Consider the following 24,052-nt stretch of genomic DNA (forward strand, 5'->3'; position numbering starts at 1 on the left):
GCACGAGCAAGGAAGAGGCATCGCTGCCTCCAGGCCTTGGTGCCGGCCCTGGGCCTTGTCCTCCGCAACGTGCGTCGGCACTCGAGGTCCCAGAGATAAAGCTCAATCCCTTATCTTCCTGTCTTGAGGATGTTCTTGCTGCTGGGACACCCTCCTTCTGCTTCTTCCTACTGCGCCTGTCCCTTGTTCTTCCTCCTCCCAAGCTGAGGTCGGGTTGTGGATCAAAGCTGTGCACTGTAGAGAGGAGGTAGGAGGCAGGACTGAAAACGAGCGTGTGCTTGTGCTTCAACCACGCGTAGAGAGTAGATCATCCCGGCTCCCCGGCTGCAGGGCAGCTGTCCAACCTTTGCTGGTGCAGGTACGGTTCGGCTATGGACACATGGTCGGGATGCTTCTCAGATCCCTTGGGCTCAGGATCAGGGGGTGGGATGAAGGCAGGTCTGGGACCCTCTATTCCAGCTTAACCAGCTACGTGCGGAAGCCTGGTCTCAAGCTAGGAACTGCAGGGAAGGGTCTCTCGCTTGAGGGACCTGGTCTAGGAAGGAGACAAAAGGTCCCAGCAGGTCCTTGTCGAGGGTTGCAGCAGGAGGTCTGCAGGGTGGCTCGTTTGGTGGTCCGGGCTGGAGCTGACTAACCAGCCTAGCAAACACATTCTCTTTCTAGCTGACTCACCGTAACTGGGTTTTCAGTTATTGGCACTTTGAAGCCATAATTAAGGTCTGCGCTCCTCTTTGCGCAGCCTTTTCTCCCAGCAAACTGTCACCCGTCATGTGGTATGAGGCAGTAAAAGAGATGTTACGCTCACCATTTCCTAGAAACTGTTACTTTAAAGAGAACAATACTAAAAAAGAAAAAGAAAAAAGTGATGAATTGAAGCCAGAGCAATAAAACTCCAAATGTTTGACTTCTCTCAAAATCTGGAACTCTTCACTCATTTCTAGGGTCTTTGCTGTGCCTGGGGCACTTTGTACATTCGCAGTTCCGGCCTCTCACATTTAATAAACTGCACATGCCAGAAGAGCTTAAAAAAATCATAGTCCAGGTCCTCTTGGGTTGTAAATAAGCAGAACTCTGCTTAAATCACTGGAGCTATGATGACACCAGACAACATGGGCCTCCAGTTATTGGCAATTTTGTTTGGCTTTCTTGCACGAATATCTTTTGTGCTGTGCAAGAAGTAGCCTGGCTGCACCGTGTTTAGCTCGGGCGCTAGCAGTGGCCTGTCCCTGTGCAAGTGCTGGGTGCTGCGCTGCCGGCTGGGACCGGAGGGGATCAGGAACGTGGGCAAATACCGGAGGGATCCAGGCTGCGCCTGCGCGTGGTCGCAGTCTGAGGCTGAGAAGGGCGGATGCTCGCTGCAGATGTACCGAGCGCCTTTGCTGCCTGGTGTGTCTAAATACATAATCTTTTCCGTGCCGGTAGCTTGTATTTCTCATAGGTCTTTATACGAAGTGCATTTAAAAACCAGGCAGTGCATTCCTATTAATACATTTACTGGGTGACATTTATGGACATGAGCGCGGCAGTCGCGCCTGTACGATCGGACCAGTTTTGCCCTGTACCTTATCTCTGGTAATGGCTGTTACCAGCTGCTGGACGAGGCCACGGCACCGGAGGCTGCCCCAGGATATGTAAATACAACCTTGGAGCAAATTTGCCTTTAATCTGCTCTTGCCCGGCTTTCGGCAAGGCCGGAGACGCGACCCCTCCTGCAGCAGCTTGTGCTGCGCGGCCGCTCGGGCGTCCTTCCCGGGAGCATCCCGCTCCCTTCGCTCACAGCGCAACTCGTTTGGTCGGTGCGATCGGGCAGGAGGGTTTAACGACCCCATCAGTACATGGTAACCTCCCCTGTTTGTACGTCATTCTCTAGCCCCCTGCTTATGGATGGATGTCATCCCATCCAGTGCCAGTCCCCTCTTCTGGATTTAGGCCAGCCTAGGGGCGAGGGGAGGTTTCGGTTGCGGGAGAAAACCCGAGTCCGGGGTTAATGGGGAAATCACGAGCCGCTCTTCACGCCTCACCTCCAGCCTGCCTCCACGTTTCCCATTAGCAGTGCTATTTTCGAGCCTCCCAAAGGCAATTAACACCAATTAATCTAAAAAAAACACTAAATAATGGTTTTTCAGAGCCCCCGGCCCTTCCCGTTCCCCGTGTGGCCCCGGGGGACCGCGGCCCCGAGCTTGCAGAGGGCTGAGCCCGGTTTGATGCTGCGCGCAGGGACCGCTGGGGAGACGCTCGTGGAGACTCGTAATTAGGGTAAGGCCCCGAACAACCCTGTGGATCCAACTTTTCCATCCCGGATCTTGGTATCTGTGCCACAGAGAGAGTTGCAGTTCCTTGCAGTGATCGTTAGGTGAGAGAAGATGGGAACGGGCGCGCGCGGACGGTGCAGCCCGCTCTGCGGCTCGGCACTGAGCAAGGCCCCTGAAAGCGCATTTTGGAGGTGCGGGAGGTGCAGGACCCCTGGGATGTGCAGCAAGGTCCCTCCAGGATTTTTGCCTGGATCTCAAGCCGTTTGAACCCCCGTATTCTCTGGGTACCGTCACGTGGAGCAAATCAGCCCTCCTGTCTTTGCCTTCCCCAAATGCGGTGCAGTTTCATTCTGCCCTTCGTAAACAGCATCTACCGGAGCAAGAGCTGCTTTTTGCTGCTGGGAGAAGCTGTTTCTGCGTTTACATACGATTTTTGTCTTGGCGCCCAAGCCCTTCTGCCCATCGCCGAAATTGCAACGCCCAGGTACCAGCCCCAGCATCCTCCAGCCGGGCCGGGGTTTCGTGTTTTGGGGGATGCCTTGCGCAACAGGGCCTTGATCTTGAGCGAGGCCTTCAGGCGTCACTGGCAGATGGGTAAATAATAATTAAGACTTGGGCGTTTGCTGCAACGAAGAGCGTTTACATGGAGGTTGGATGTGCGTTATGGGTGTGTGTGTAGATTCACCGGCTAGCTTCACCCCGCCGGCGTCACCACTGCTGAAGGGGCTGCATCTAGTCAGATGCTTTTTAAAACAGTGCTGTGCCGAGAGCAAGTAGGTGTCTAAATAAAAGCACATTTCGAGGAAGCAGCGCCATTTTGGCGATCCAGAGACTAGTGGGCTTTTTTTGCAAAGCGTTTCCTAAGCAAATTGTCAGGAGGCCCCAGTTTCGGAGGCACTGAGCACCGTGTATTGCGGGCCGTAGCTGCTGGGGGGGGAGCGCTGGAGTGTTTCCATCACCTCGTTGTCACCACCTGCTCTTGGGTTGTGCGGTCTGGTGGGTAGAGTAGGTGACGGGGAGCTGAGCGCTGTATGTTAACCTTGGCTTTTGTGCTAATTGCTCGAGAATATGGGTTATGTCATTTAAAGCAACGCAGTTATTTCGGCGTAACAAATTGCTCCTGCTCAGCTGAGGCTCCGCAGCTGAGCGTGAGCGCGGTCCTCGTCCCACCCTGCTCCGGCTGCAAAGTCGATGGCTGCAACTGGTTGCAGCTGAAGCGTTTTGCCTGGCTGCAAAGCCGGGTGCCACCGTGGGCGCAGCCGGGAGCAGGGGCTGTGCTGCGGGAGCCTCGCGCTCGCCGGCGGCTGTCTGTAACCTGGGTGGTTTCGAGCAGGTAGTTCCAGTTCGCTCCCGTTTCCGGCGTTTAAGCGATCCATGCTGTCCGCGGGCAAAACTGCCCTCTGGAGCTGCCTGTCTTCCTCCGTGAACTGGAGAGACCTGCGTGGGGCGGCGATGCTTGTGCTGGGTGTCCTTGGTTAGCGATTCGAGCTGTGGGGGCTAAGCCTGGGCCTGGGAACCTCTGCCTATCAGCGGTGACAGCGAAACCTAACCTTGACACGGTAAACGCTGTCAAAAGCCACGGGGAAAAGCTGCTTCATTAACTGCAGAATATTGCTGTAGCTATTTAAGGGCTGTTTGAATACGCTGACAGCGCGTTGCCTCCCAAAGAGAAACCAGAAGCGATTTCCATGCCACGAATGCACAGGTCTCTGCCATGGGAGCTGGCTACCTGAGCTGTGATTTCAGGGTAGGTTACAGCGTAACGGGGGGAAAGTGCAACACCAGAATTAACGAGACCGTTGCCCAAAGCGGCTAAATCTGAGCAGATTGGCAAACGCTTGCAGGCTGTTGGATCAGCGCTGCAAGTAGCAAAGGTGTCGGTAACGCTCCAGCCAGGCTCCCGCGCGGATGCTCCGTGCTCCTGGGACCTGCCGCCGAGCCTGGAGACCGGCGAGGGGCAGGAGGCCGCGGTTCCGACCGACGGGCCGTCAGGGAGAGGGGGAGCGTGGGTGAGTTATTTTGGTTTTGTTTGAAACAATAATACTCGAGTTATTTGAGATCTCAACAACAGAACCAGCTTTTAGCACCCGCGTTTATAGGGATGAGTGGGCGAGTTGTTTAAAGGGAGAGGAAAAAAAAAAAAATCTTTGAAAACAGTCCAAGTTAAGGGTGATAATTTCATCCCACAAGGGAAGAGCGGTGTGCGTGTCCTGTGTTTGCACCGTGCGTGCGTCCGGCCTCCCCCGGGTGCGCACTCGAGAGTGCACTCGCGCTGCCCGAGTCTGGGGGGGACGAAGTAGCCGGTGGTCGTGTCTTTGCAGATCACAGACTTTTCACTTGCTCCCGTTTGCTCCATCCTATACCCGGATGCACAAAGCCGCTTTCTGTTTCTGCTCCAAACACCCGATCTCTTGCACGGGGCCTCTGGTGTTGCATTTTCCCTGCCTTCTGCATTTTCCCCTCAATACCAGCTTCAGACGCCCTTTTTTATAGCTGTCCCAAGCCCACTCAGCTCTTCAGATGTGGGGCACAGGCTCCGTTCTGGCTGGTTCCCCTCCTACCCCTCTCCACTGAATATCCCCTTAGCTCTGCCCCGTAAGTGATCCCAACGGTGAGGAAACAGCCGCTGCGGTACAGGCGTTCAGCCAGCGCCGACTGACGCGACCAGTGTGCCTGTGCTGGCTCGTGTCAGCCGGCATCGGGCCGCTCCACCAGCGGTGACGGCGGCGTGGCAGCTGTGCCGTGACCCTTTCCCGTCCTCGCACTCGTCCCTTGCTGTCCACGGCCCGGGCGCCGGGGCAGGACAGCTGCAGGGAAATTGCCCTTCGCCTGCTCTGTCCTGGTGCCTGGGGCCCCGTCGCATGTGCCTGCAACGCGACGACTGGGTCCCGTCCGCTCGGGGCGGCCTTATCCGAGCTCCTGGGGTGCAGGGGTGCGGGGGCTGCCGGGATCAAGCGGGACCAGGAGTCCTGGCCTTGGGCCCCACATGGTTCCCGCGCTTCCGACTGCTGCGCGAGTCCTTGCAGAAAGTTTGCTGCTATGCAAAGACTCAGACCCCCCCCGGAGCTGCGCGTGCTCCGGACAAGCAGCTCCGCTGTTTCGGCAGGCCGGGATGAGAACATGGTCCACGGAGGTGGACAGGGAGCCGGGGGCACTGCCTGGGCGCTGTGCCGCTGCCGGCCCAGCCGCTGCTCCTTGCCGTGACCCAGCTCACAGGCGCAAAGTCGCGTTTTGGAAGGAAAGCGCAGCTCTTCAGCTGCCGCGTGGCCTTTCCAGCCGTGTCGCTTAAAACCTTGCTGCAATTAGAAATTCCCCTCCGCTAAGTAGTGGCACGTTTAAACTAAGAGGTGATTGGGGGAGGTCGAAAACGGCTGAGCCTCTTTGGCTTTTGCAATAGGGCAAAAAAATCACATCTCTAATAATCCGAGAAGCAGCGGAGCGGGAGGACGCTCGGGAGCTAAAAACGGCCCTCCGGTGTTTTGGTGCTGCGGAGCTGGGTGCCGGCATCGTGTCTGCCGGTGCGGAGCGCGGTCGCTGCGCGGCGCGGGCGCCTGGGGAGCCGAGCCTGTGCGCAGCTGTAGTTTGGCAAAATTGATCCCGATCTATTTTTAAGGTAAAGTGTGCGTGGTGGGTAGGAGGGGAGGAGGTGGAAGGAAAGCTAAATATTCACATAGCTCCGCTGTGTGTTTAAGAGCATCATCTAATAGCGCCGGGCTCGTGGCAGCGAGGCGCAGCTGGGTCGAGCCCCCCCCGTGCCGTGCCGTGCCGTGCCGGAGCACCGCCGTGCCGGCAGCCGGGAGCGAGCCGGGAGCCGGGCTGTCGCTTTAAGCTGCATCTGGCGCCCGGCGGGTCGGCGGTGCCGGCTGCGCTTCCGCACGGCCGCGCGCTCCCCGCACATCGGCGCGCCGGCGGCGAGCACGGAGCTGCCGTGTCCTGCAGGGCTGCTCCTGCCTGCAGACGTGGAAGAGCCGGAGCTCCGGGAAGAGCCGGCTGCCGGGGTTGGTAAGTGAAACTCTGCTTTTCTTCCGCTTCCCTCTCTCCTCCGACAGCCGCGGCTGGCTCGGGGCAGGAGGCGGTAGGTACGGGGACGGAGCGGAGGGGGGTCCTCGGGCCGGGGCTCGGCTGGTGCCTGCGCACGCTTCAAAACGCAGCCGGTTTTGGAAGTTGGCAGCTATCCTCGGTTTGCACTTTTTATCGTTAGAATTGCTGCAACTTTGGGGAAAAAGAAATGAAAGCAGCGTGCGGAGCCGCTCCCGCGCTGTGCAGTGCCGCTGCCTCCCGCAGAGCCGGGCGCCGGGCGCCTTCTCCGTGCGGCGCGGTGGGGCTTCCCGGGAGCGCAGGGGGCCCCGGCCCGGCTGTTTCGGAGGGAGGTGGCAGCCGCGCGGCAGCGTTGGCATTCGTGGGGAAGCGCTGTCCTCGGCGGAGGCTGCGCGAGTTGAGCAGCTCCTCCGAATCCGAAGGTGACGGCGTCAGCGGGGAGCCGAGTGTGGCCAGGGACTGGGGGAGCCCCGCTCCCGAGCTCGGAGCAAGCGCTCCGCTACGGGGGCTGCCGCGCCGCGCCGGGGGCTTTTGCCGTCGCAGCCCCCCTTTCCCTTGGGGGAGGCTCTCTCCAAACCTCGGCGCTCGCCGGCCTCCCGCTGGCACCCGCTTTTCCCGGGCGGTTTTCCGGGAGGCGCCTGCAGCGGGGAGCTCAGCCGCGGAGCCGGGCGCCGCTGGGTCCTGCCCCTGCATCGCCGGGGACTCGGTCAGGTCCCTTCTCCTCCGGGATGGCTCCTAAAACGAGGAGGCGAGGAGGAGGAATGGGGTTTGCGCGTGTTTAAACGCCGGCAAAGGGCTCCGCGAGGGGCTGCTGCTGGAGCCTGCGCAGCTGAGGAAGGAGCCGCGTTACCCCCAAAGCCCGTCGCTCCCGTCGCGCCGCGGCTCCCACCCGGAGCGCATCCGAGCTGGGTCCCCGTGCCGGACCCACCGGGCACCTCCGCCGTGGGGCTCCCCGCTGGTTGGTGCAGGTCCATCCGGCTCCGCCGGGACGAGAGGGGCCAAAGGCAGCCGAGCGCCCCGGCGGGACCCCGGCTCCGAAGGGGAGCCGGCCTGGTGGAGGGACGAGGTTTGGCTCTTTGGCCTGCGCCTGAGGTGCGGGGACGGTGCGGCGCGGCACAGCACGGTGGCCGCTTTGGGCACGTGGCCGAGGCGGGACGTCCCGCAGGAGCCAGCCGCCCTGTGCCCAGAGCCGCAGCGATCCCGGCCCGCGACGCCGCCGGCTGCCGCGGGGACCAGCGCCGGGAAAGGCGAAGTCGCATCCCGTCTGGCTGTGGAGGCAGCAGCAGCTGGGCTGCTGGGTTAGATTAACTTTTGGGGGGAATCTTTTGTTAAGCAATCCCTCTTCTGCCAGAAAAGCTGGACTCAGATCCCAGGCTAAATTTTGGGGGGTTGTTTGGTTGCTTTGTTTTGTTTTTCAGCGATAAATCTCTCGTTTTTCAGTGAAGAGCTGAGTCTGAAGGGAGCGTTTTGTGAAACGTTCCCTCCGAGCGATGGTCCCCCCGGGGGGTGAATCCAAGCCGGCTGCCCAGTCCCCCCCTTCTCGCTTCCTCCTCGGAAGAAGGGCTTTGCCACCCCTGTCTTGGCCTCCGAGCGGCGGCGAGGCGCTATCAGGAGCAGCTGGGATATCGGGATCCGCAGGAAGGCCGGTGCCGTTATCGTGGCCCTGCTGTGACGGGCCCCAGGGGGGAGGTGATGCCGGCGCCTTTCCCGACGCTCTCAAGGACGGAGGAAAGCTCCGGGGGTGAGGGACGCGCTGGCCCCTTCCAGGGGCACGGAGGGCTGCGAGGACGACGTGGGCGCCCGGCCCCGCTTGCAGGGCTGTCGTCCCGGGCCAGGCTCAGGACGGGGCTGCTCTGCCCGGCCCCAGCCTGCTCCTGTCCGTGTCCCGCACCTGCCGGGGGCCTCAGCGTGGAAACGCCACGCCAAACTACCACGGGAATAACCACCGTGGTCTCGGCCGATCCCGGGATGCGGCTCGGGAAGGGGCCAGAGAGTGGCTCCACTCGGCAGGGAGACCCCGGGGGCGGCGGCGGCGGCCGAGCACAGCAATCCCGGCGGCACTCGGCAGCTCCGCGCGGCTCTCGGGAGGTGGAGGGCGATTTAGCCGTTGCAATTAAGCCTGCTGCGTTTGCGTAACGGCTTTCCCGGATTGCGGCGAGAACGGCCGAGGGGGTTTCGGCACGTCCGTCTCTTCGGACTTTGCATTGAACCTTTGCCTGGGGGTTGCTTCAGCCTGCCCGTCCAGAGGCCGATTTGAGGGATTTCCCCCCAAAATACCGGTCCCTGCCCTGCACTGCTCCCCTCGGAGGAGACGCGGGCCCCGGCCGAGCGGAGGTGCCCCGGGAGCGTCGCCGCGGCTCTTGGGGGGAGAGGCGAGCGGCTGCAGTCGCCCCGTCCCTCCCCGCAGCTGCTTTTCGCGGTGTTTCCAACACCTCAGCTGTGTTTTACGCATCCCGGATCCAACCCGGCAGGTTGAGCAGGCTGCCGATCGCGCCAGGCAAACGCGTGCAGAGCCTGGATGCCTTCCAAGGCGGGAGGCCTGTTCCAGGTAAGCGAGTGCTGCTCGCGGCGCTTCGCAACCCGGCTGCTCGGCGGAAACGGCGTCCGCAGGAAACGGGAGCAAAACTTTGCACTGGGAGAGGGCGCGATGCCAGCGTTGTGCATGGTCGGGAAGCTGGAGGAGCAGCTCCGTCTCTCACTGGGCACGGGGGCAGCCACACATTTGCAGCCGAAGCCGTCCTGGGAGCCCATCGCTGCTACCCTTTGCAGCAGCGCCAGCGGCATCTGGGCTGTTTGGGTGCCAGAGGTGGAGGGTCGGGGGGACTGGGACGGGTCCGGAGAGCAGCCGTGGGGCGAGAAGTGGCCTCGGGGCTGGAAATCGGAGCCGCTGCCCAGGAACCGCTCGGGGTTTGGGGCCGTGGGCCTGCGGCAGCAGGTCGTCGCCGAGCCCCATGGGGGGATGCCCTGGCTCTTGGGAAGCCGCCGGTCGGCGCAGACGTGCGGAGCCGTGGGCAGGCGGCAGACGGCGGCCCCCAGGCTGCGGCCGCGAGTCCATCTGCCCTCGCCGTCCGCGCCTCGGGGCCAGGAGCAGGCTGCGAGGGAGGGAGGCAGCCAAGCAATCCGCGCGCCGTCGTATTTGGGCGTTTTAACCAGGGCAGTGCGGCACCGTGGAGCGGCTCGGCCCCCCCAGGCCGTTGCGGGGAAGCGGGAGGGATGGAGGCTTGGCACGAGCGAACGGGCTTCCTCCTCTCCCTCGCAATTCGGGTCGCGCAGCCGACGTAGCGGAGCCGCGAGGGATGTGGCTCGTCCTCGGGTCCAGCCCCAGCAAGGTTGGGGTTTCCGAGGGGCAACTGGGACGGCTCCGAGGGTCCTTCTGAGCCGCCGTTTCAGCAGCGGAGCAGAAGGTGGGACAGGTGAGAGGGGTTTTTCCCCTCCCCGAGCAGCTCCCGCGTTGCTCGTGTTGCGCTCCGGCCCGCTGCTAATTTTGACGCTGCCCTAAATAGAAGCTGAGTGCATCTCATCTGCTTCGCTTAGCATACGGGAAAACTGTTTTCCTTCGTTTACTGAATCCGACTTGCAGCTTTAACCCTGTCAGCGCGAGTCTCTCCCCAGCGCGGAGCTGCCCCGAGGGCCTCACCCCGCTCTCGGCGCCTCCGGAATGAGCCCGGCACCGGGGATGGTGCCAAGAGGGAGGGAGAGCTGCCGGGGGCATCCTTCACCCGGGAGAGACCCGCCGCTCTGTCCCGGCCTCTCTCCGGAGCCGGCAGCCCAGCACCTTTCTTCAGTGCTGCACGGTAGCTTTGTGTGGGCAAACCCAGTTTTGTGATTTTTCGGCCCGTTTCCGTCGTGGTTCCTTTGCTGGCGCCTGGGCGAGCGCTCCAGCTCCGCGCTCGGGGGCTCCGCCGGGCACTGGCAGATGCCTCCCTTATCGCCGTCTAATTTTACAGCCGGTTCTCAGAAGCTCTCGAGAGGTGTCTGCTGCCGGTGCCGGGCTGTGCCGGAGCCAGGCCCCCGGGTTCGCTCCGTCCTGGGGCCGGGCACCGCGCAGGGCTTGCGAAGGGCTGCCCGCCGCCAGCCTTCCGCGGCACGGCTTAAATATATCGCTGTCTAGCGCAAGGTGCTTATTTGGGGCTCTCGTGCGAGAGCCCTTTTCCCGAAGAGCTATAATTTTGCGGCATTTGCAGCTTGCGGGTTGTTGTAACGAGCGGCGTCGTACGGACGCGGTGGCGGAGGAAGGAAGCGCCGGCAGCGCGAGGGGCAGTGGCCTGCAGAGGTTAAATTTAGCTGGCTGGAAAGGAAGGCTGGGGGGTGGCGTGCCCGGGTCCGAGCTGCGGCTCGGCCGGGCACAAGACAGCGCTGCAGCCAGCACAGCCGTGCCGTTCCCCTTGTCCCTGCTGTCCCCTGCTGTCCCCCCCCTTTGCCGGCCCAGCAGCTCCAGGGTCTCCGGGCTGAGCCGCGGTGCGGTGGCCGGCCGGCCGGAGGGGCCGCAGGTCCCCGCCGAGCCCACGGTCCCCGGGCAGCTCCTCGCCCCGCTGCGGGGTCCCTGCGGGAGGAGGGTCCCTGCGGACGCTGGGGTTGTTGCCGCCTTTTGGGAGCGTTTCGCCTTGCCCGGGTTGAAGGGTGGCAAGAGGGAAGGGGGAGGCTGTTTCCGAGAGGAGCGCGGAGGGACCCGGGGCCCCCGCGCTGCCAGAAGCTGCCGTAATAAAGTCTTGCTGGATTGAGGGAACAGGGACAGGTCTCCTGAGGGCAAAAACACCCTTTCTGCCCCCAGGCGGGTTGCCCGGACACGCGCGTGCGTGTCAGCGGGGGTCTCCAGCGTGACGAGCTCTTGGCGATCGCTCGCTGGTGCAAGTTAGAGCAGCCTCCCGGCGGCTCTGCCCTATCCCGCTCTGGGGTGGAGCCAGGCTCCGAATCAAATAGCCGTGACCCCCCGGCAGGCTGCAGGCTGCCACCAACCACAGGCGCCGCCAGGATCCCGGCCCCCAACGGACCAGGGCAGGGAGAACCCTAGGGATCGCACACGGGGAGTCGTTTGGGGGGCGTCTTGACTCTTCTCTGTTTTATTGTCTTTCCAGAAAATCAACCGGAGCCCTTCGGACGAGGAATGCTTCTTTGACCTGCTGAGCAAGTTCCAGAGCAACCGGATGGACGATCAGCGCTGCCCGCTGGAGGAATGCCCAGCGGAGGCTGCCGAGGCGGCCGCCACGCCGGTCCCTGCCCTGGAAGAGCGAATATGTAAGCGCTGATGCGTTTTAAGCCACTGCTAGCAGGGGGTGATGCTGCTCCTGCGGTGGTGCCAGCTGTCAGGGTTTTACTGTGAGTGTTGTCATGTTTTCCCCAAGCCGCAGCTCCCTGAGCCTAATGATTCTGTGGGAATCTCCATCGTTATTTAAGGAAGGAATAAAAGTAATATTCTTATGTTAATGGTTGCTGAGGGAAAGGCTAGAGAATGCGAACTAAGGCTTGGAGAGTAAACTGGTGAGAGAAATGCAAAATGCACGTGGATTTTTTCATTCTGTATCTTTTGGACGTCTCGCCTTCTGAACGCTGCGGTTGGCACCGGCACTTTTGCCCCTGCCAACATCTCCAGGTGGAAGGTGCTGATGGTCATTGCTGAGGGAGCCGTGTAAGAGCCTGTAGACCTGGGGCAGGCGGAGGGGTGGGCTGGGTTTTCACAAGCAAGTTAAAGCATCGTCATTTTTTTCACGTAGTGTTACCACAGAGTGAAAACTGGATCTTGTAGAGTTGTTGGATGCTGTGGCGAAAGGTGCTATATAAAAGCAGAGAGAAGCCACAAGAACGGATAAGCAATAGGAAGCCCGGAGTGCACCGACAGCTAGCTAGCTCAAAGGAAGAGCAGAGACAGATTGAGGAAGCTGCCTGACAGCTAGATCGGGTAGGAAAGGCAGCTCAGGTCTGTGCTTGCACTTCAGTTTCATGTCTTTTTTTAAATGAAAGTGTGCTGAGGTCCTTTGTTTAAACCGAGTTGGAAAGAAGCGCTAAAATATGCAAGTCCCTCTTGCATGCTTAAGCACCATCCAAAAGGGCTCAAAAGCTTTTATTTAAATGGATGAATTTGTTTATCAGTTTCCAAAAAAACATGAAGTGCAGAAAAAAGAAAAGACCCCTGACATCCCTCTGAATGCAGCTACAAGAGCTGCAGAACAAAACAACTTAGCGAACTCGCTGCCGGCGCCAGGGGCTGAAGCAGTGGCCGGAGCGGGAGCGTGCTGAAAAGGTCAGGCGGTGTCACAGGGAATGCAGGCTGGCTGCGAGCTGGGCAGTTCTTCTGCCCTAAAAATAGAGTAGAAATGAGCATTGTTTTTTAAAGATATGCATTTCTGATACTGAAGTGTGTTTGGCTTTACCTGCTGTGTAATTTATGGGACTGATTTTAAAATACTAAGCTTTCCTAAAGAATGCACAAGTAGGCTTAAGTTCTGTTTAGCTGTCGCCTGGTCTCTGAGATGTGTTTTGGCCACGTTACTGTGAGCTGGAGGGGTACCGGCTGGCTGCCTGGCTTAAATGAGTGCCGAGGTTGTTATGCATTTCTGCATCTCCGCAAGCAGGGGCTCTGGGAAGAGCAGGTGGTGGCAGGCAACTCGGGGCACCCTCCCCTGAAATGCTTTATGTTCAGTGAGATAGGAGAAGTGATGGGGCTGGTTTTCTTAGGGATTGTTTCGCTTGTCCCTGTCGGAATCGTGGTGTCTGTTGGTGGGGAATGCCTCCCCGCCAAGCAGTGGCCTGGAGGAGCCAACAGGCTCTTTGCCGTTGACGGCGTGCTGGTCCGGGGCCGTTGTTGCGGCACTGGGGCTGACTCGCTTGTCCTGCTGAGGCCTCGGTGTCGCTGACGGGCTGCTTGCAAGGCTTCTGACAGCTTCCCTCTGTCCCCGTCGCTGCTTGCCCCCCACAAGGTCCGCGATGGGGCCCAGGCGACGTCCTCCGAGCAGGCGCACCGCAGCTCCTCCAGCTCTCGAGAAAGGGCTGTGACGGGGTGGACAGGCTATTCCCACCGAGGATTTATAGAGGCCCACGTAGATACGTATATGAGCGTGTGTAGGTTCAGGGCTGGAACCCACCCCAACGCCAGCCTCCCCCGGCAGGCCGAGCCCAGGCTGGCTCTGCTCCGCGAAAGCTGAGAAGAACCAGGCCCCAGGAGTGTGTTCCATAACGCGTGCCGTGTGACGCACGTCCTGCAGCTCGTGACAGCCAGAACGTCTGCAGTTCTCACCTCGGCACCTCCTCTGTTCGAGCAGGCCCCAAAAGGCCAGGGGTTCTGGGGGACTTGGAACGGATGAGCGGCTTAGCCAGGCCCTCGCTTTGCCAATTAACCTGGCCTGTAGTTATACCCAGCCGTGTGGATCGCACAGGACGTCTCTTACCAAGCCCCACAAGAGCATCTGGGAACTCTGTGTTCACTTGCAGTTGCGCCCTCCTGGCCCTGCCCAGCCCTGTGCCCTGAGCCAGGTGTGGGCCGGCCCTTGCACAGCGATGTCTCTTGGCTCTAGGTGGAAACCAAAGTGGAAGTAGCAGCGGAAGCTGCCTGTAGTTGTGTTTGTTAGAAACAACAGTGATTTCTCACAGGCAGCAGTCAGTTAGTGTCAGGGACAGCGGATCTTCTAGACAGCCTAGGCTGAGGTGGCATCTTTGGGTTCCTCTAGGAGCTGCCTGAAGTGCAGTAAATTAGGCTGGCAGCAAGCCTGTCTTGGGAGTGTGAAAAGCAGATTTATATATGATGTTTCTGCTCTTTACCCTATCAAGGCACTTACTTTCTCCCTTTGCTGCCCGATGGGTTTGTGGGTACATCAAAGGCTTGTGAGGGAGGATGGTATCAGTGCGTACTGGTGTTTTGACAGCCCAGCCCTATTAAAATTGGATGTGTTCGATCAAAGAGAAGCTTGATGGCCCAGGAAATGTGCTGGAGGCAGCATGTGCAGCCCTTGGTGCGCTCCAGCTGGGAATAGGAACTGCGGCTCTGCTGAACCTGAGCATTTCCATTTCCCCTATGGAAGGCAGAGCAGTGTCCCGCCAGGGTTTGGTGGCTGGGCAGGAGCTGTGTGTAAGCAAGCTCCTCGCAGCAGTTCCTGCTCACCCTTTGTGCAGGACAACTCAGGAGATGCAGCTCTAGGCCCTTATGGGAGGCGGCTGCTGTAGATCAGTAGCACCTGCAGCCAAGTCAGGCCACAGCACTGGCCTGCAGAAAAGATTAAGAGTGGTTGCAAGTTGGGGCTGAGTTTGCAGTGGGTTTTGTTCCCCATAACACTTTGCTGCTTCCATGCTAGGTTCCTCTCTGCTCTCTGGTGTTGCCAGCATTGGGATTGTTTCCCACTGAGGAACTTCACATTCCTCTGCCTGTGGCTCTCACAAGGCTTTGCCGGGCAGGGAGCAGCCCTCCTTCCCCATGCAGGGTGGAAGGAGATGCCCTCGGTCACAGGGCACACCAGGGTCCCTCCACAGCTCAGCCCCCAGGAGGACTGGCTGGATGGAGAGCTGCTGTCCCTCAGGGGGTGGTGTAAGGCTCAGCTGCAGCCCGCTTGGTTGAACAGCATTTTGGCAATAAGGACTCGGGCTTATTGCTGAAAGCAGAGCTGCTGCTCGGGCATGAACAGGCAGAGCTGTGAACGCAACGACCCTGGTTTGTTCTCCTCTCTCCGCTCACAGCACAGTCCTCACTAATGGCGTCTCCGCAGACGGAGGAGTTCTTTGATCTCATCGCCAGCTCCCAGAGCAGACGGCTGGATGACCAGCGTGCCAACGTGGGCAACCTGCCAGGCCTCCGGATAACACACAACAACCTGGGGCACCTGCGCGTGGAGGGGGATGCCCAGGAGCCGGGGGATGAGTTCTTCAACATGCTCATGAAGTGTCAGGTACCAGCAGGGCTGGGTGGGCCACGGAGCTTGAGGAGGGGACACTAGTTTCTTCCACACAGGCAAACCCCATCCTGTGATCCTGCCTGCCCTACTAGGAGGGGCAGTATCCCTGACGGATACTGGTGTTTGCTCTTTTACCCCGCACCCAGGGCTGTGCCTTGGCACTGCCCTACAAGCAGGGAGTGCCCTGGGCTGGGTCACTGCTCCTCCTTTTCACTGGTGCCCACAGTTGGGTTGCAGCACTGCTGGTGCCGCTGCCCTGCACCCCACAAAGGGGGAGTGCATGCCCTGGCCACCTCCCGGGTGCCTGCTCCCAGCCCTTTCCTTCCATGACAGCAGTGTCTTGTCACTACCCCGTCTCAGTGCCTGTTCTCCCCCCACGCAGTCCTCCAGGATAGATGACCAGCGCTGTGCACCACCCGACTCCATCCCCCGTGGCCCCACCATGCCTGATGAAGACTTCTTCAGCCTCATCCAGCGTGTCCAGGCCAAACGCATGGATGAGCAGCGGGTAGATTTGGCCTCAGCCCAGGAGGAGGCAGCAGAGGAGCAGCAGAGGCCCAGTTCCAGCTAAGAACTCGGGTTTGGTTTGGGGGGTTTGTTTTGATTTCATTTTGTTTTTTAAAAAGAAAATAAGCGTAGGCGGTTTCAAACCTGAGCGCTCCTGCTCCACCACAGACTTCTCCCAGGAGCCGCCCCAGGGATGTGGAGAGCCGTACCTCCATCGTGTTGCACCTGGCTGTTCTGCGGAGGCAGTGTTACATGAAGGCCCACTAGCTGGGGGATGGTTTTTAAACATGGGTTTTATTTTAGGTAATGTGGCCACTGTAACACTGGGCAAAGCACAAGGGAAAGGAGACTTTGTCAGCCCCTTTGCTTGTCACCTAAAAACCCAGGAACTTGTGCTGTCAGCCAAAGGAGGAGCCCAGAGTGGGTAGTTAAAAGACATCAAGGCTGGAGTTATTTCCACAACGCTTTTAATTTAATGGGGAAAGGGAAGAGCACCTTCTAATTTTGGAATCCTCCTGTCTTGCCTGCATCATGAGGTGACACAAATTGCTTTGGATCCTTCCCTGGAACATCTTGCTCGACTTTGCTCTTTCTACAGGAGAAAATGAGTCCAGGTCAGAGCTACACAGGCTATTTTAAAACCTTACCCCAGCCCCAGCTGCTGTCATGTTCCCCTGCACAATTAAGTTTGTTCTGGGGTTGCTGAGGATTCTGGAGTGAGGGCCCTGTGCTATCCCCTCTGCTCCCCAGCCACAGTCCTGTGCAGAGTTGTACCAGGACCTTCTGACCAGGAGCCAAGGCTCTCCCACTCTTAGCTTCTAGTGCCTGGGGCATTTGGAGACCTCTAGAGAAGAGGTGTGCAGCAAAGCCCCTGGTTCAGCATGGAACAAAGCCTGAAAGGTAACTGCCAGCTGTGCAGCCCAAACTGCAGGCCAAGGATGGGGGGGTCTGCCTCTGGAAAAGACGGAAGTCTCTCTCCATCTGTCTAGCACCCAAACCAGACTTGGGCAACTCATTGCTTCTGGTGCAGCTGCAGCCAGAAGTCTCACAGAGGGTTGGTCCCTGTTGTGCAGGGCACAGCAGGTGAGCGCCCCCAAGGCAGGAGCCTGCATTTGGCATTGACCTGCTTTGAGAGCCAGCAAAATTTCCTGGCCATGGCTTGTCACAAAAGCAAGCACAACCACCACCCTCCCTTTGTGCCAACGCCAGTGGGGGATAATAGCCCCTTCCTCCCCTCGTTCCTCCTGGAAACAGTCCTGTGCTGCTCCCATTCCCTGCACGCCTGGGTAGAGCTGCTCTTGGCAAGGCACTCCTGCTTTGCCCAATCTGCCTGGTACCATTTCAGCAAGAAATGGAGCCCCTTGAGAGCCCCAAGATGGGGTGTTAGCTGGGAAGTCAGTTCCACCCTGCACACAGGTGCAAGGGTCTACACATATTCATTCCTCCTTTTTTTTGGAAAGGCAAGGCCAGAGAGGAAGGGAGCAGGGATCTAACTTCAGGATGTGGAGTATCTTTTTTTCCTGATTTGACCAGAGCGGCTATATTGGACTTCAGAAACTCCAGCAATGAGTTCTGCCAAAGTAGATACGTTCCTATAGAGAAACAGATTTTGAACAAATCAGCACTTTCTAACTGAAATGCATTTAATGGAAACATTTCCAACCAGCAGTAAGATTTTTAGACCAGTGATGCTGCTCATCGGGCATTTAACCTGCCTGCACTGACCATTTGGAGGGGTAGCTGCATTTTACCTGCCACCAGGGAGCACTCACCTGCTACGCTGCTGCATGGATCGCTCAGCAGAGACCCAGCCTCCTTCCCGTGGCAGGTCAAAGCTCTGGAGCTGCTGTGCTGGAGAACCAGATAAGTGGACCTGCCCAGCCACATACGTCCCAAGCTAGCTTACGTTTCTAAAGGGGAGGAAAATGTTGAAGATGAAGAAGACTTGACCAGCTGCAGGCGTGGGTCTATGCAGCTCTCGGCCAGGTGGTGAACTGGAATCTGACCGTTAAGCTTTCAGAGGTGTTAATTATTTGCCATATACTTGAATGTATGAGCTTATTTATTTTTTACATGTGCATTTGCTAATGTCATTTTAATGGGGAATTTCCAACCCACAGGTACTTTTTTTTCTAAAAAATAATCTGCCAAATGAATTAATATATTAGAAACAAATACAGCTCAGTGGGAAGGGGGGGGGTTGTGCTTAATAAATATTTGTGTCTAAGCTTCAATGACAAAAATTCATTTCCATTATTTTCTGGCCAACCTGCCTGCTGTGCCAAAAGCAGAAGCAACACTGGCCTTTTGGAATGGGGTGGGAGGGCACGATACTTTTTTGTGGGAGACATCAATTGCAAAATGCTTAAAAAAAAAAAAAAAAAAGGTGTATGCCCCCACCTACGCATCCCTTTACATTAAGAGTACACATTTATCTGAGGGAGCAGTCACCATCCCCAGCTCTGCCTGCCTTAAATGCACAGTATCTATCTTACTGTACTTACTGGCTACGGAGGAAGGATACAAAGCCCTGAGCATTCCCTACCTCTGAGCAACAGCTAAAGCCCAGAAGTTACCAGGACAACAGAGCATGAAAAAGCAGCCCTGCAGCCCAGCCCCAGAAAAGAGCTGCTTTTCTCAGTGAGCTTGAGCCCTCCTTTAGGAGTGTGGCTTAACCTTTCCTTTCAGGACAAAGGCAGCGCTGCCCTGGCTGGGGTTTTCAGCCCAGCCCTCATCTATCGCCATGCATTCTCGGCACCTGGCCCAAAAGCTGTGTCTTGTTTCCCTGGCTGCAGCTACCAGAGGAGAAGGGCAGCTAGTGCTGTGCAAAGCCCTGGCACGGGCCCTTAGGGAAGACACTCACAAACCAGCGGGCAGCAGTGCTAGCTCATTCCAGCGCAGCAGGCCTGAGCAGCCCATTAGACTCCGCTAGAAAGTGGGCCTGAGAGCAGCAGATTCTGGATCCTGAGCCCTGGGAGGAGAAAGCCAAGTCACAGCTGGTCTTCCCACGCCTGGCTAGCTTGTGCTGGCCCCTGCCAGTCCCAGTCAAAGATTAATGAAGCGCCATCAGTTCATTCTCATCAGGCAGTCTCACGCTCTTTGGTGCCTGGATGCAAGCAGCTCTGTGCTAGAAGCCTCTGTGTCTGACTTGAGGAGAGAACCATGCCCCCAGGTACACAAAGGACAGAGGTTTAGATTCCTGGGCACACATCAAGTCCCTGTAAGTGATGGGGTCTCACCTGCTGTCTCTCTCTCTGTCCTTAGCTGCTGGGGAAGGGAGCACATGTTCTCCAGTAGCATCTACAAAACTGAGAGATATCCAGTGTGAACAGGGTCAAAGGCTACAACTGGACTCCAGAGCAGCTACAGTGCATCAGTTTCCAGCTTGGTTACAGAGGAAACGTGCAGCGGGCAGTGCTTGGGAAGGCATACAGCCTTTCCCTCTCCCACTCCTCCAAGCCACCTAGTCCAGCAGTGCTTGGTCTCCTGTAGGGAACTGCTCTCCAATGCTGACACCCGCCGGACAGACCCGGGATTGCCGGAGCTGTGCAGCAGTAACGCAGGCAGACTCACTCTCGCCTAGCACTGCTCCACTTTGGATCACAAAGTGCTGCACAGCAGGGCGCCTCCCCTGATGCAGGTTTGGAGGTGAAAAGGAAGTCTGAAAAACAGACAGCGGAAACGCAAGATACTTATCTGTCCTACTCAGATGCTCAAATGCCCAGTGAGGTACTTGAGAGACAGTTCTGATCCTGGGTTTGTTAGGATTTGTGTATCTGCCAAGTCACGTCAGGGCTGAGTCTCGGCACTTACCTCATCCCTCCCCGGAGCCTCATGCTGTTACTGCTCCAGCAATCGATCTTCAGCTGGCTGGAAAGGCGCTCAGCCTGCAGTAAGGGCTACGCTGGCCCAGAGCATCCAGGCACTGTAAATTTCAGCCTGGAGCTGGACAGCTTTCCAGGCTCTTCACAGCAATCTCCGGGGACCTCTTCAGACCAGCACGCAGCCATGGGCTAAGTTAACTCCTGCATGGCTCTGGTGTGAGCAGACAGCCCTCCTAGCTCTGAATAGCCCAGAACAGGACCTGCCTACAGAGCAGACAGGTATACACAGGGCTTAGAGTCACCCTCTGAATTGGTTGTAGCCTCAGAGTCAGCAGCGGAGGGCTCTCTTCCCCCTCGCCTCCCCCCATGTCTCACTGTCTACACTGTAGCAGCACCTGGAGGCCCAAAACCCACCTACTTTAGAGACTGTGCAAGCAGCATAAATAAGCAATGATTCACTTCACAACCCCAGCAGTGCACCCCTCCACTTGCAGTGATGCTACAGGAAAAGAAACATACCCGCCCAACCACCACTTCAGCGAGGAAGGCAAATCCCTCTGGAGAGTCTTTCTTTCTAGTGGCACGTCTGTGCAGCTGAGCCCTCCACAACAGACAAGTGTGGCAGCGTTTAAAAGAGCTGTCTTCTTTTATTTAAGGCAGCAGGAGGCACAGCCCTGCACTGGGCACACCAACACATTCGCACACACTGGGAGCAAAAAGCAGCAGGGGCTATGGCAGCCAGCTCCAGCAGAACCACCTCTGCAGCCCAGTCTCCCGCCTTGTTTGGGCCTGCGCGAAGGCGTTCCCTCCGCAAGTCCCGACCCCGCGCCCCAGAGCGGCACCCTGGGCAGATTCAGCCAACACAGGGCCAGAAGGGAAACTGCCACTGCAGAAAAATTAATTCAGCAGTTACAGAACCAGGGAAGTGAGCATGTGCGCACAGAGTTCCTAGTACTATAGGGCCCCAATTGCAACTAACTTTACCAGACACTACTGCAGCACTGCTGAGCGTGGGACAAAAGAACATCAGCAACCCCTGCAGCTAACAGGAGCAACCCGTCAGGCTGTGTCGCACACCAATTGGATTAACTTTGGAATTTGAATGCAATATAAGAGAAAGACTTGCTGGAAGAGACAGAAAGCAACAGTCAAAGTATTTGCCATTTTCCAGACAAGCCCTCATGGAATAGGATTCAGGACTAGAATGACTCCCATAATAGACACCATGAGATGCATCTAGGAATGTGCAAAAGGCTTTGTATTTGCAGCATATCCTGAGAATGCTGTTTTACCACCCTTTTCAATTGCCACCTCTCACCCATGCCTCAAAAACACTTACCCTTGTTTGCTGCACCTTTAATCACTCTCATGTCATCTGCTCTGCTGCACCAGGCCTTTGCTTCACTTTTCCCCCCATTTTGACACACCTCCAGTTCAGGAGAAAGGCTTTTCTTCCTCACGCTCCCAAGCCTTTGGCTAAAGCAAGGTCTGCTGCGCTCCTCCTAGAAAAAGTGTGCTTATCTGTCTCCCTTTTAATGAACAGCAAAGCTTGCCTGTGATTCAGAAAAAAAATCCTCAAAAGTGAGCACATCTTTTTTTTAATGCAATCTATTAAGCAACAAATCCTTCTGTATTATATGCAAATTCCCTCACATAAGTACAACCCTCCCTTCCTCCTTCCAGCTGAAAGCCCCAGAGTATTTTCTCAGGAAAAGCAGCAATTTCCTGCACTGTTGTATACTGCAACCTCAGTGTTTGGTGCTAATGAGTCCCTGAAGGCTATACTCCATAAACATCCTGTCTGCGGCAGAGGTGACACAGACAATGGTTAGCAGCGAGTTCTCTGCATGCCACACCATGCCCTTACCCTGAAGATTTGCCAGCGCCATACAGTCTGCAGCTTCGAGTTCTGGCCGAGATGCTGCCCTGACTCTTCAGAGCGCTGCATTCAGTAGCAGAAGCAGCAGCAAAAAAATATGCAGCCCTCTGTCCTTGGGTGCTACAGGCTCAGGTGACTGACAGCATGACAACCTGCTAAACAAGCACTCTGGCTGCCAGCTCTAAGGGACCTGGACCAGCTTACTGTTCCGTCTCGATACAGCATCAACTGCTAGAGGATACTGGACTGAAGAAATAGTAAAATGTATAACAGAGAAATTTTGCTAATTTTTACAGTAACAAAGCAAAAATTAAACTTTCTGTAGCTAGGGGCACAGTAACAGGTAAGAAAGGTAAGGAAAACAGCATTAAAGAAAAATCAGGTTATAAACAAACCATTCCCAAGACAGCATGAATCCTGTAATAGCAGTTCCATTCTGCCCCATCAAAGGCATCATTAGCACAACAGAAGCAGAATGCTGATTCTCAGGTTAAGGATAATAAAATTCAACCACTCTTCTAGCACAGTGCTAATACATGTTAACAACTTACAACAGGGTGATGTACAGCAGTGTTCCAAGATGTAAGACTCCTGTCTCTTAATTAATACGTGGATTGCTCTATTATCTAGTTGTCTCAGAACGAGAGAGCAAGAGACCTGTGTAATACTAGCATCTGAACATACAAAAAACAAGCTGATGACTTAAGTTCCTGCCCTGCCCCTCAAAGCTGTTTAATCACACTGAAAATACGTACCAACAGGAAAATATGACTACCTTCCTGTCACTCAGAACCATGCTTATAATTTAACACATAAAATTACTATAACACAAATAAAATTGTTATGAACTCTTCAGATGAATGAAATAAAGTCATTAATACACGCAATGCCCTTACTGAATATTCGGCTAATTAAAGACCACAAGCACCTAGATATGTTTGGCTGAAAGAACTGGGATTGTTCAGCCTGGAGAAGAAAAGGCTAAGGAGGATTTCACTGCTTTCTACAGCAACCTAATAGGAGGGTGTAGTGAACATGGAGCCAGACTCTTCTCAGAAGTGCACAGTGTTAGGACAGGAGGTCATGGGCACAGGTTGGAACACAGGATATTCCAATTAGCTATTAGGATTTATTTATTTTTATAATGGGGATGGTCAAATATCAGAACTGGGGCCCAAAGAGATGGTGTGATCTCCCTCCTTGGATATATTCAAGGCAAGGCCCTCAGCACCCTTATTTAATTGGATGCACCTTTGAGAAAGGAGCCTGGGCTAGAGACCTCCAGAGGTCTTTTCCAACCTAAATTATTCTTTATTGCCGAGTTTAAAAACATAAGAAAGCAGATAATTTACTATACCTCAGGCTAGTGGACCTCAAGGTAAGGTAAATTTTTTTGCAGCCAGGGGGAGTAAGCCCTAAAAAAGGGCAGTATGACCACCTTACTGCCTGATTCATCACTACTCAGGTATTATGTGCCTGGTAAATGCCTACATTTTCATTTATGAAGTTATTTTTTCTTCTAGCTATTTTTAACATGCAGCAGCAGCATTAATAAGCACCTCAATATCTGTCAGATAACTCTAAGACAACTTTCTAGATGCTTTATTTACTTCCAATGTACTTTACAAATATTAATCTTGCCTTCACACGCGTCCTCCCCCACACCAATAAGGAAGTTGCATAACCCCAACACCACAGTCTCTCTCCCTGCGTCATAGCCCAAACTGGAATTCCCAGCTGTGTGGGTTCAAGTTCCCCCAGGCAGGCAGAGGACAGATTAAGGTTGCAACCATATAGAGTACAGAAGATTTTCAACCCTGTGACACTAGGGGCACAGAACCTTAACTCTGGAAGATACCAAGGCAAAGAAAAAAGCAGCACATAAGTGACTGCGATAAGAGCTAGTTATCTGAAGTCAGGATCCTCATGCAGGGCCATTTTGGCTGTGCAAATTCACATACACTCGGGGCCCATCTCCTCAGTTTGTACCCACTGCACTTTCTGCTCAGCTACTCTGCCATCTGACACACTTACCCATGAGCACTGCTTTCAGCTGCTGCTATACAACACTTACACAAGACCAGAAAAGGTTGCTAAAGCCTCCATTTAGAGCTGCACCTCCTTAGGCCAAAACACCCCGAGAACGAATTACTGGTTCTATTCTCAAAAGAGAACAATGCAGGATTCCTGACACTGTTTAAGCACTCAGGCTAGCTTTAAAGTCAACAAAACGAGTAACAGGGAAAATATCCGCATGCCATCTTTAAAAACATTAGCTAGGTCAAAGGCAAAAACTACACAGGACAAAGATACAAACAAGAAGGCCAGTGCCTCCCTGCATTTATTTTAAACAAAGACAACGAAAATCAGGAAAGAAATGCTAAGTCTCTCCCTGCCATAAGCAGAACAACACAAATGCAGTTCATCAGGTCGGTCCCTTGCCGCCAGTCTCTGGGGGGGCTTCCCCACCTTCTCCCTCCGTAGGATGATTTTGTGACTTGGTATCTGCAGTGCTTTCCAGAAGCAGTTCCAAGGCTTCCTCACCAACCACACGTCTCACCTTCTCCCCTTTGGCTGCCAGAATTTCCTCGACATTCCTTAACAGCAATTTGAAAATCAACAGTGACACCTCAGCAAAGGCTGGATAGAAGACTCAAGTGTAGGCTCTCTCTTTTA

The 24,052-nt window shown here is 56.1% G+C and overlaps 1 protein-coding gene and 1 long non-coding RNA gene across 4 annotated transcripts in view; one reads left to right on the plus strand and one right to left on the minus strand.

The window, feature by feature from the left end:
* The window catches only part of GPSM1 (G protein signaling modulator 1), a 79,686-nt gene extending 63,935 nt beyond the window's left edge, over positions 1-15,751 (plus strand). Inside the window, exons 12-14 of the mRNA XM_067309151.1 lie at positions 11,366-11,525; positions 14,952-15,160; positions 15,549-15,751. Of these exons, the coding sequence (XP_067165252.1) occupies positions 11,366-11,525; positions 14,952-15,160; positions 15,549-15,737 (558 nt within the window). The 3' untranslated portion in view covers positions 15,738-15,751. The remainder of the gene's footprint in view (positions 1-11,365; positions 11,526-14,951; positions 15,161-15,548) is intronic.
* Positions 15,752-17,501: 1,750 nt separating this feature from the next.
* LOC106487007 (uncharacterized) lies at positions 17,502-23,792 on the minus strand. Of its 3 annotated transcripts, XR_001292996.2 has the most exons (4): positions 19,487-19,831; positions 19,247-19,334; positions 18,913-18,981; positions 17,502-17,583 (listed from the first exon to the last, which is right to left on the minus strand). It is a non-coding gene; the product is annotated as an uncharacterized lncRNA (long non-coding RNA). The 3 variants fall into 3 exon arrangements; XR_001292997.2 differs by lacking the exons at positions 19,247-19,334; positions 19,487-19,831 and adding an exon at positions 20,837-23,792; XR_010886151.1 differs by having other exon boundaries at positions 18,913-19,334.
* Between the last annotated feature and the right edge of the window lie 260 nt (positions 23,793-24,052).

Source organism: Apteryx mantelli, chromosome 21 (assembly GCF_036417845.1).
Source record: "Apteryx mantelli isolate bAptMan1 chromosome 21, bAptMan1.hap1, whole genome shotgun sequence".
NCBI lineage: Eukaryota > Metazoa > Chordata > Aves > Apterygiformes > Apterygidae > Apteryx > Apteryx mantelli.